This window comes from Meleagris gallopavo, chromosome 1, assembly GCF_000146605.3.
Source record: "Meleagris gallopavo isolate NT-WF06-2002-E0010 breed Aviagen turkey brand Nicholas breeding stock chromosome 1, Turkey_5.1, whole genome shotgun sequence".
In the NCBI taxonomy this organism is placed as follows: domain Eukaryota; kingdom Metazoa; phylum Chordata; class Aves; order Galliformes; family Phasianidae; genus Meleagris; species Meleagris gallopavo.
In genome coordinates, this window is record NC_015011.2 from 172,628,660 (window position 1) to 172,640,662 (window position 12,003).

The 12,003-nt window shown below is 36.7% G+C and overlaps 1 protein-coding gene across 1 annotated transcript in view; it reads left to right on the forward strand.

The window, feature by feature from the left end:
* Positions 1 to 12,003, forward strand: part of LOC100538928 (short transient receptor potential channel 4) — a 39,862-nt gene that overhangs the window by 26,882 nt on the left and 977 nt on the right. The window contains exons 5-7 of the mRNA XM_010729005.1: positions 942 to 1,137; positions 2,771 to 2,965; positions 11,924 to 11,965. Coding sequence (XP_010727307.1) covers positions 942 to 1,137; positions 2,771 to 2,965; positions 11,924 to 11,965 — 433 coding nt within the window. The remainder of the gene's footprint in view (positions 1 to 941; positions 1,138 to 2,770; positions 2,966 to 11,923; positions 11,966 to 12,003) is intronic.

A 12,003-nucleotide genomic window follows, 5' to 3' on the forward strand; every position in this document is an offset into this window, starting at 1 on the left:
ACTCTCTATCTCATTTCCCATCTAGATTGAACCCCTACAATAAAAAATTCCCTGTTATCTTCTATGAATCATATTTAGGCTGCTTTTAAAAAATATTTAGTATCAGTGGCATCCTTCTCAAATATACATATTTTAAATAACACCTTTTATTTAATCTTAATCGATTAACTGCTCAGGCACAGCATATTTGTAATCTTGCATATTAGTAACATCTTATACAGGTCTAAACTCCAACTTTTGAGTGGACACAGGTATGTTGTCTGAATAGAAAAACACAGGGGAGGTTTTCAGAGCTGATTATGGGAGGAAACAGTGTTATTCGATATTGTCATTTAGCTTCCTATCTGCTGCCCTAAACTAATCCAGTATCATCTCAATTAGTTGCAAAAGTACATGTAATTTGAGAGCGGCATGTTTGTCTTTTTAATGTCTGTATTCTTTAAAAAAAAACCAAATGTATGCTAAAGATATAAATGCCCTTGTAACTATACTTCACTTTTTGTCTTAGTGGCTCTCAACAAGTAAAAATGGCATAAATTGATATCATCAAACAAATACAAGCATACCATGATTACGTTAACATGTTGCTAAAACACAATCAGTGAGTTACTTTTGGATCCTTGTTCTATTCTCTAAATTCAAGGCACAGAGACAAAATTCTTCAAAGACAGATGTCCAAAATAATATCTCTAAAATATATCCTTTGGAGGTTTGAACAGGCTTACTTATTTATTGCTGTTTTGGATATCTATAGGTTCAGATCTGAAACATTTAGGTAATCATTCTCCAGAACGGTATTCTATATATATTGCCTTTATTGTAATGAGCACCATCTACCTTAATCAAGTGAAGGACTTTGTGTGTCTTGGGAAAAACTGAATAATCTGAAAAGTATATGTGTTAGTATTAATCAGCTTCTCCTATTGGGCTTTGTCTTTCAGATTATTTGAAACGCTGCAGTCATTATTCTGGTCTATATTTGGACTCATCAATCTATATGTGACCAATGTGCAACCAAAGCATGAATTTACTGAATTTGTTGGGGCCACCATGTTTGGTACCTATAATGTAATCTCTCTGGTTGTTCTACTCAACATGCTAATAGCCATGATGAATAATTCTTACCAGCTGATTGCTGTAAGTTGTTTATTTATAACATATACTGTCTTTCTGTTCCTGCAACCCACTTTTTTTTCTGTCAGTAAATCTATTTTAAGTATAGAATATAGATTTGTTCTAATTATTTTGTGCTTTTGAGGAAGGGCACAGAAATTTGACCACAACTGGAGTGGAACAGGGGTGAATTTTCCCAAAACTCAGAATGGGAAAGAGGTGACCCTACTGCAGAAGCCAACTAGTGGGTGGAGAAGGGTGCCTTGGAGCTGCCAGCACAGGCTTCAGCACTGCCCAAACTACACTGTGCAGGGCTTGTCTCAAGAAAGAGACTCTCACAGATCGTGCAGTCCCTACTTCATATTTCACATGTTGATTAACCTTTATAACATTGTTATTGTTGGATTCTTGTACAACACAAATATACAGTGAATAGAAATTAATTGCTTGAATTTCACATACAATTTTGGACTCATTAACAAGTGAAACAAAAGGTCAGGACTCCTCATTAAGCAGTGTATTTTTTCTCGTTTCATGAAAACTGTGTTTATTCTTATCAGAACTGTTGGCTTATTTTTATTTCTCAGCTGATTATTAATGAGACTAATGAAATTCAAGGCTGATTCATGGTATGATAATTCAAACATAGTAATGCAGAAAGCAAACAAATAGAAGAACGCCTCAGATTCTTAAGTCTTTTAAACGTTTCTTTTTTTTTTTTCCCCCTGAAGTTTTCCTCAAAAGAAAAGACTATATGTGCTTAACAGCTGTTGTAGTAGTTATAGAGTTAGTATATTGTTATACACAACGCCATGGCATACTAACATTCACAAAAGCACATACTGCAGGCAGAATACTTTTCTCCAGGAATGTCTTAATAACTGTTTTGATTGTAAGTATAAATGGCTAAATATTAAAGTTTGGGTTTTATCAGTGGTTGAAGTTCTTGGTCTCTGTGTCTGTTGTCCAATTCAAATATTATTACTTTACATTTCTTGTTCTGCTGCTAAGATTTTGCAACTTTTTCAAACCCTGGGTTTTGATTATTTTTTTCATTACGCAATATTATATAATATCCAAAAGAAATAAAATTTCAAACTAAAAATCAAAACACCAACAACCAATTCCAAATATTTAGTTTTGAAGTAGGAGAAAAAGAAGGATATACAACTCAACAGATTGAAGCAGCCTCATCATTTGTGGATAATCTATTTGTGAATTTCTGGGACTGGCAGCTGAGAGAGTGTGTGAGGCTTGCAGACTTGTTGAAGCTGCTACACAGCAGAGTAATTAGAATGATCTATGTGGAATAACGATGAGCTGCTATTATAACAAAACATCTCTATCAGAAATGTAGCATTTTTTCTGCTTGTAATTATCCTTTCTTGTTTGAGTGATTGTTAATTATTTAAAAGCCTGCAGCTAAGCAAGAAAGGTTGAAAGCAGATATATACTGCATGTATCAAATATCTCTTTACTGGAGTAAATCAGCTTAGGTTTTCTTTTTTCGTTTTAAAGACCTTCTTTCAGAAGAAGGGACAAGAAAATTCATTAGAGTTCCGGGGTTGTTCTAACTTTAGGTTCAGCTTTTCTGAGGTTTGTTTTACCTTCTTTGTTAGAGCAACATGTGTGCTTCTGTTGTGTTTCTTCTGCACAGGATCATGCAGACATTGAGTGGAAGTTTGCTCGGACAAAACTCTGGATGAGTTACTTTGAAGAGGGAGGGACTCTACCCACTCCTTTCAATGTCATTCCAAGCCCGAAGTCCCTCTGGTATCTGATTAGGTGGTTATGGAGACACCTGTGCAAGAAAAAAATTAGAAGAAAACCTGAAAGTTTTGGAACAATAGGGGTAAGTCTTATGTCCTACTCTGCTTTTAGTCTTCCTCTTTTCTATACAGTAAAGTATTTCTCAGCCTTGTCAGAAAATAAAGGCCTCTAAAATAGGATAGGAATTACATAATAATTCTCACAGAGAATTATGGTGCTATTTTTTTTAAGATTCAAGTCAATGTATTTGATTAAAGAGAAAGCATCATTGGATTTCTGCACAGCAGTATGAACCATGATGATGCTTCATCTAAAGATAGTTCAAGAAAGATTAAAAGCAATACAAACATCAAGGAACATTTGTCTATCAGTCTCAGAGTTCTAGATGATGCTCCAAGTATCACGATGCAAGTACCATTGACATATCATAAACTACAGAACTGTGTATAAACTACCATGGCATATTCTTTGTATCTCTTTGTCTCTCTACGTGAATTGAAATGAGTTTACCATAAAAGCATTCTTACCAACAGCAGTTTCCATTAAAGAAAACATTTTGAAATATAGCCACTTACTGGGGAATTGCTTACTTGAATTTACAAGTTATTTCAAAATCATATTACTATCCTGTTCTATTAGCACTCATTAGAAGTAGAAATGTCTACAGGGGAAAAAAAAGAAAGAAAAAGAGGAGAAAGACGCACGAAGGTTTCAGCTAGGATAGAGTTAATTTCCTTCATGATGATTTGTTGTGTCTTGGCTTTAGGAGAAAAATAATGTATATAATACACCTCTGCTTTAGTTGTTGAAGAGCAGTACTTACAGAGCCAAAGACATTTTAGGCTTCTGGTGCTGCCGTGACAGTGCAGGGCTGCAGTGCTGCCCAGGCTTGGGGGGCGCATGAGGCTGGTGGAGAACAAAGCCAGGAGAGCTGATCTAAATTGGCCATAGGGAGATTCCATATCATATGATTGGTGATGATGCACAGTAAAACTGGGGGAGCTGCTGGGGGGCTGCTACTTGAGGGCTGGTTGGGCATTGGTCAGCGGGTAGCAAGAAATTCCATTGTGCACCATTTGTTTGTAAATGCATCTCTATACATATAGAGATAATTATAATCACTATTATTTTTCCCCTTCTTTTCTTGCCTGGTTCCATGAGTTCTACTCTTTTTTTTTCTTTTTTTTCTGATTCTCGTCTCACTGGGAGCAGGGAGTGAGTGAATGGCTGTCTGCATGATGCTGAGTTGACTGCTGGGTTAAACTGCAGCAGTTCTGCATTTGGATTCAGTAGATATCTGTGTAATATCTAAATCACAGTCTTTCCCTGTTAGCTGCAATGTATAATGTAAATTTGAATTCTATAAATTCAAATGTATTGTAAATTGTAAATGAATTGTAAATTCTCTCCTAACTTTATCCATTTGAGACCTTTCAGTCAGCAAAGAAATCTCTCTAGGAATATTTTCTACATGTTGAATAAAAAAATCAAGTCAGTGCATGATTAACTAGTCCTCAGTAGGCAATGCTAGCATAAATAAATAAACAAATTAATTTATTGTGAGTCAAATGTGGATGATGGCTTTTTCATTATAAGTTTTTGGTGTGTATAAGTGTTTTCACTATAGGGAGCTCAAGTAGCAAAGTGAGAGTATATGAGTGTCATGTAAGAGGAAGAAGACAGGACTGTAGTCCTCATGCTATTAACCCTAGTTGCAATACACCAAAGAAGCTAAGAGTGTGGTTTAATTATTTGCTGGACCATTACTCTACAAGCTTCTTTTTTTTCTTTCTGTGGTTTTGCTACTAGTTTCTTGACAAAGTGAGTACTAAGCCCATTTTTTTTTCCTGTCTATTCTCCTGTCATATCCTGGCATTCAGTTTTATCACTAGGTACACCTCATGGAACAAGTTCATAGAGATGCACAGATGCATGATAAGGAGGCAGTACAACACATAAAACTAAATCACATTTCCTAAACTGATGAATAGATTCTCTTTGTACTCTTTGTGAAAAGCTTCTAATCAAGCTTATTGCAATATCTTGCTGGCATTCTGAAAAGGAAGTGTGCTTCGCTTCACTGTCATGCTTATAGGTATGTAAGAGCCAGAAAAAGAAGATTGTAAGCATGAGTATGATACTGAAACAAACTAACAGTAGGCTGTAAGAAAGAAGTACTAAAAAAAATCCTTCATATTATTATTAGAAAAGCAGCATAGAAAAAATAAGTAGTGATTCAGGTAGAAATAAAAGTAAAAATAAAAGACAATTGAGAATGAATGGTGAAAAAATGAGAACAGAGCATCTTTGTGTAAGCTAGCAAAGAAAAGAAGAAAGTTTAAAGTGGAGGAAAATGTGTGATTTTTTGTTAGAAATAGAGAGATTGTTTTACTTGTGTAGGGGGAGAGTGGGCAACTCTTCTAGGCATTTGTTAAGCATTCAGTAGGGATGATTAGCTAATGTCAACTGATAGAGTGATATTAAATCAATGGAGAAATGCCAGTTCATAGCAGCTGAGGATCTACAGTTGGTTATCACAATACCCCTGACTCACTGGGACAGATCCAGAATATCTTATCCATCCCATCAAAGCCTTCAGGACAACATTCTCTGTCAGACTTTCCATCCCGGATTCTTTTTCCTTTGTTTCCCTCTCAACTTGCAGCTCTGGAAGTAAATTAATTCCTGGCTGTCTAGAAGGAGGAAGAAAGAGGCAGGATGCTCTCAGCCCTACATGGTGAGACTGGGGGTTCAGACAGACCACCAGATTCCAGCAACTGCCTCCTGCTGGGATGCCTAAATAACAAATAGATAGAGCAGTTAGGTTTTGGAAAACTGCTGCAGCAAAGGGTCAGTGGATAAGGAATGTATATACAAAGCTGATTGGGAATTTTTCTGCATTTAAAACCATAGATTTTTTTTTTTTTTTTTTAATGAGTGTATACCAGCTTCAAAGAATCTTTTGTTGGGAAAGACTTTTCAGCTTCAGGACAGAATTTCTGATTGGAGTGCATGCTAAGAATAGCAAATAGCTTGGGCTATGGGAGACCCAAATTCACTTCCATTCTCCAGTGGGTATTCAACTACTTTTGCCAAGCAGAGCAGCACTTATTCCCATCCCAAAGTACTGAATACACTGGAGGAAAAGGTGGTTCCTTGGGAAAACAGAAGAGAAGGAGGTGAATCTGGTTTTCCCTGTGATTTGAACTGCTAATAACTGAACTAATTGGAAGCAAAGGAGATGAAGGAGGGAGAGATATAAGGATTTATTTGTTTGTGTGTTTTCTTTTTCTTTTCTATAAACAAACAAAAAAACACATGGTTTGAGGAGCAAAAGTGGAAATCATGAAGCTCTGTGAGACAACAGTACTATATCCACCACTAGTCCTCACTACAGAATAGGCACTTGGCTGCAAGTGTATCTGAAACCCTTCTGAAGGAGTTTTCACTAGCTGAGCCACCAATTAACAAGAATTCCAGCTGCCTGGAAGAAGTGAGTGGCCTTGGTTAACCAGACAGATTCGGAGCATCTCATAAAACTACAAAATTCAGTTACCTCCTCAGGTATAACAGGATTCCACATGGCTGTCTGATTTAGGAACATTTTGCATTTTTAAGCCCACTTATACATTCAAGCTGCAAAATGAACTAAAAATTGAGTTTGCACTATGCCCAGTGATTTCTGCATAGGGAAAATCTGTCTGTAGATACAAGAGCATGAGAGCCGCTGTTCACTCAGGTCTACACACAGTTCAGATAGATAGTATTGCAGACACAATTATTTTCCCAATAAAGAGGTTAAATCATTGGAGGAAAAAAATGAGCACACCATCATGAGCTCAGAGTTTCTCCTGTTTTCAGATAGTGAAAAACTTATTCACTTCACCCGCAGCTCAGCCTTGGGTTCCCAGAATTTTTCCAGTTGTCCCAGTGAACACCATCGCAGATTAAGTGTAGAAACACTGTGACCTTACAAACAAATGGAAGCGAAAAGTTATCTCGGCCTTTTGTCTGAGCTTAAGTGACAGCTCTCTGACTTCAACTCACTGGAATCTCTGCCTCAGATCTACAAGATAAGCTTTGCTGGGACCTACTTGTCTTATCTGAGTCCTGTATTACGAACTCTGGTATCTTTCCTATGACTGATAGTAGGAAAAAAAAACCCTATAGACTCCTGTAAGGCTCATTTTTCTTAGGTCAGCTAGATGGATACCAGGTTGTCTGTGATGTGGAACTCTGATTTCAAAACATTTTTTTTTTTTGTGAAACCTCTAAATAATCAGTTTTCAAGGCTCTAAATAATGTTTGCTATTAGAAAGCCGTGATGTACTGCAGTGTTTACCAGTAGGAATAACATTAATGGGAATCCAAAGGCTGAGTTAGTGCTAGAGAGTGCAAAACAAATTATGGACAGAATATAGCTGTCTTCTTAAAGACATCAGTTTTCAAGGATTGGGTATAAAATAACGCATTAAAGAAAACAGCACCAAAAAGCCAGGAGTCATGAATCAGGAGTGAACCAGGATGTATAAACGTGTAACCAACAATCCACTCTGTGTGTGTATGTATCTATAGATATATATGTATAAGAATATATAAAGAATACATACATATAGATTTATGTTGGATTATAGATATAATGTGTGATTTATATATATAAAAATTTAAAAGATTATACACAAGTAGAACTCATAGAGAAAGGATTCAGGGTCAGGAGAATTTACAGCAGGTACACAAAGAAAGGATTTATGTGGCTCCTACAAAGAAAGAAAAATGTCAGTGGAGATCGAATCATTGAATCACAGAATCACCAAAATTGGAAAAGATACCTCCAAGATCATCCAGTCCAACTATCCACCTACCACCAGTATTTTCCCACTAAATCATGTCCCTCATTACAACACATAAACGTTTCTTGGACACCTCCAGGGACAGTGACTCAGCTATCTCCCTGGGCAGCCCACTCCAGTGCCTCACCCTCTTCCAGAGAATAAAATTTTCCTAATATCCAACCCCAAATAATCTGATAATTATGATAACTAGATAACAATGGCATGATTGCTTGGGAGGACCATTTACAGTGCTTGTTACAACAAAGATATTACATGAAAGAAGAGAGTCTGCAAGGAAGCGAGGAGCTTCTGAAGAGAGATGATTAATTTGAATCTCTTTGACTGTCTGTTCTGTGTTTCTGGAATCCTTTGTTGTACTAAGCTGCTGAAGAGGTGGGTGATGGGATCAAGGAAGCTTTTCCGGGACATCGCCTTTCTCAAAGGCTGTCCAACCATGCCGTTGGCACATTTTAATGACAACTACAGCTGGCTTCTTTGGTACAGGAAGGCCGGTATGTTCACATGTCGTTTATAAGCACTTCATCACCGCTATTAATCAGAGATCTACCTTTTCAGATTACAGCACATTGTTATTTTCTGTCGTTTTGACATATCCCAGGTACGCAGCATTCTCCTTATCTATTATCGCAAAGTATCTCCTACACTTAAAACTCTGAAATAACAATGTGTGCCTCCCTTTATAGTATTTATAGTATTTCTGTTAACTTTGTCAGCTCACCTTAGCAAGAGCCAGTTTAGTAATGCAATTCTATTGATCAGGCTGAAGTACTCCTGACTTCCTATGGGCTTTGGGTGTCTCAAGGCTACTCTTGTTAATCATCTGAAATCTACTGTTATTTTAGAATAGAAGAGATGTAAGTAAAGAATCCCCAAGATTATACTGAAGTAAGTAGTGTTATTTTCCTCAAATTCCATTCCAATTTGTTTCTGGTCAGTCACCAAAAAGTGTTTTATCTATAATTTTAAGTATTCCAGGGGATATAATGGAAAGGATTTACCAAGCATATCTTCAGTATTTCTTGTGCACCTGATGTTTAGATAAACAGCTTTTTTTTTTTTTCCTAGCTACTTTTTCAAGCAATCTACATGATAATGATTAGTATTTGTCAGAGAAAATCTTCTTTCTTATTCTCTTATCCTTCTTTCTCCAAATGGAAATGATGCAAATTCTGAGTCAATACACTGTTTTGAACTTTCCCTGAAATGTTTGTTGCTGAAAACTAAGAGAAGAAATAGCACCCTCCACATGGAATGGAAATCAATAATCTGGAGCATGTTTGTTGTATAATCAAGGACCATTTCACAGGAAAGTCTTTCTGTCAACACAGATAAGTTCTTGTCTCTGTCGTAAAATGCTTCCATTCCAAATATGGGAATATAACCCATCATACAATCATCAGATTATCTGGGCATTTGTCACAAAGAAAAGAGGTCAAAGGAATTTGAATTCATACTTTGTAAAAAATATATTTTTGATAAATAACTTCCAAGGAAGTAATATAAACTGTGGCATTTTTTTATTGTTAGAGATATTTTTTCTTCCAGAAAATACAAATTACTCAGAATGGCACAAACAGGAAGACCAAAATAGTTTTCAGTGCCAGTAAAACCGCTAAGACTTCTTGCAGCGTATTGGTGCCACCCATTGGAAAGTGATGAAATACTGCAGTAACACAGTCTCATACGATATTGACATCACAAGACTGTTTCTTCCCGTGTTGCTATTTTTCAGTCAGATTTAATTTTTATTCCTTTGTCAGTCATAGTGTTTAGTACTTCGTGCACACAGCACAGCAATTCCTTGAAACAAATTTTGAACAACCACAAGTTAGGCCAGGTAGAGAAAAGCTGGCTGAAAACTAAATAAGGAAGAGATAATTGGTAATGTCATTTTATGTGTAGTATCTTGATCTTCAGATGTGTTTAAATAAAGATTCATTGCACTGTAAGAAGGATGCAAAAGAAGATTATGAACTGAATCTGAATCAGAATCTGAACATGTAAACTGGAGTTAGAGAACTGATGGGGTTAATAACTTGGATAGGCTATGTGTCTGCATATTTACGTTTGCAGTATGTATATACAATGCATCATTAATTGCATTCTCTTTCAGCTTCTCAGAGCTATTGATTGAAAACTATTGTTAAGGAGAGTACAACCGTTCTGGACATATTATTACTTAAATACATTTGTTTGTATACTCATTCCAAATTGTACTTTCTGTCATGGCATAGACTGGAAAAGCCATAGCCTTTGTTTCTGGGAGTTTCAGAATTGTTTTTTAAAAAGGATAAATCAGATTTAGGTATTTCTTGCTACAGGTACAGAGTTAAATCTATGCCTTTATTTCACACTTCACTGTAAAACAAAGCAGAGAACACAGCAACTACAGAAAGCAGTTTACAAGAAAAGAGCTAGCATTTGTTTTATTTATAGGAGTTATTAGCTTTACCTGAACCGAAGTGTGTATCACATACACCTTAAAGTGTTTTTCCTTCTGCCTGTGAGTCAGAGCTTTTGTTGAGAGTTCTCATAATGCCTCAGACTCCCCTGGCATTCTCTCAGCAGGAATGAAATATCTCCATCGTGTGGTCAGCAGAGAAAAGCCAGAAAAATAAACCTGGCTAGTGGTGTAGATGATGGGAGGGTATTGTCCTTCCCATGACTACATTGTCCCTTCAGCCGTGATGATGGACAGGAATTCCCATCTCTCTTTCTGTAAATACTCATATGAGGAATTTCCATCTCACCTATGAATATGACATAAGATGCAGAAACATCACTTCAGGTTGCCAAGGAGGCTGTGGATGCCCCATCCCTGGATGCATTCATGGCCAGGCTGGAAGTGGCTCTGGGGAGCCTGGTCTGGTGGTTGGTGACCCTGCACATAGCAGGGGGATTGAAATTAGATCATTGTGGTGCTTTTAAACCCAGGCCATTCTATGATTCTATGATCATTTGGAAAAATCTTGAAGGCAAGAAACCTATGAATAAAGCCTATCTCATGGTATATATACAGAACAATTAGTAAATTGTGATTTTCCCCTTTTTATTTTCTATTGATGAGCACACAGGTACTGCAACCCTCAAGTTAATTACAAAACAAAATCAACCGTAAAGCAGAAATCTGTTCCCAAAATGGGAAAGCGTAATCATAAATAAATTGCTAATCAGTTGCAAGCAAAAAAAGGTGACAAAATACTTTATCGTACTTGGCTTATCATGCAACAGAGATTAATTTTAATGAGTCTCTTGAATATCATTCTATCCTGTTTTAAGACTTTCTAAGTGTTCTATTTTGTAGAAATACACTCAGTGGTCAGACTCGTACTTTTCTAATCAGCAGCAGATAGAAGAATCCAAGTGAAAAATATAAAACCCTCTTTCACCAGTTGAGGATAATTAAGGTAGAGAATAAAGAGAGATGTGACTCAGTATGTTGAGGACAACAGTAATTCAAGGCTTTTTTTTTTTTCCACCACCTTTTTCTGGACATCTCATAGATACAGCAGTGTATGCAAATGCAACATTTTCTTGAAGCCTATGCTTTACTTTCATCCTGCCAATCTTCTTTTTGCTGTTCTTGATCATAGTCACTACACTTCTTACTCTCCCTCCTTATCAACAACGAACTCTGCATCTCATAGCTGAACTGCTGTCTTCTGTGTTTCCCTGTCTAACAAGAGTCCTTTTAACAAAAATCTAAGCAGGGAATTTTCTCTTTAAAATGGTTTTATATTGTAGGCTTTGGATGGCTCTGTCTTAAATGAGACATGAGGAGATAGCCATAGATACCACCACTTGTATGCCAACCTCTTCTCAATTCCTTCTGTCTGTGCAAGTGTGTTACACAATCACATTGCTCTTCTATATCAGATTTATGACTTTCAAAGTCATCAGCAAGCAGATAACTGGCTGCCACCACACTCACATCAATGCCAGAATAGCAGCACATTAATGGAAATATAGTAAATCCACTTTGCTTTTTTAGTGACAACATACTCCCTTCTGTAAAGCTAATGACAGTCTTCAGTCCAACATTGCCATTTTGTCAACAGATACTGAACAATGTCTTTCAGCTTGTTAGTTACCACAGACTGCATGGAGTTGCTGTATTGCAGTGCTGTATTTTACTACCAGGCAGACACTCATGAATTTTGTTGTATTCCATTCTTTTCTTTTTTCAGAGACGTGCAGCTGACAATCTGAGAAGACATCATCAATACCAGGTAAAGCTGCACGTTTATTTTTTTGGCATTTTTTTTTT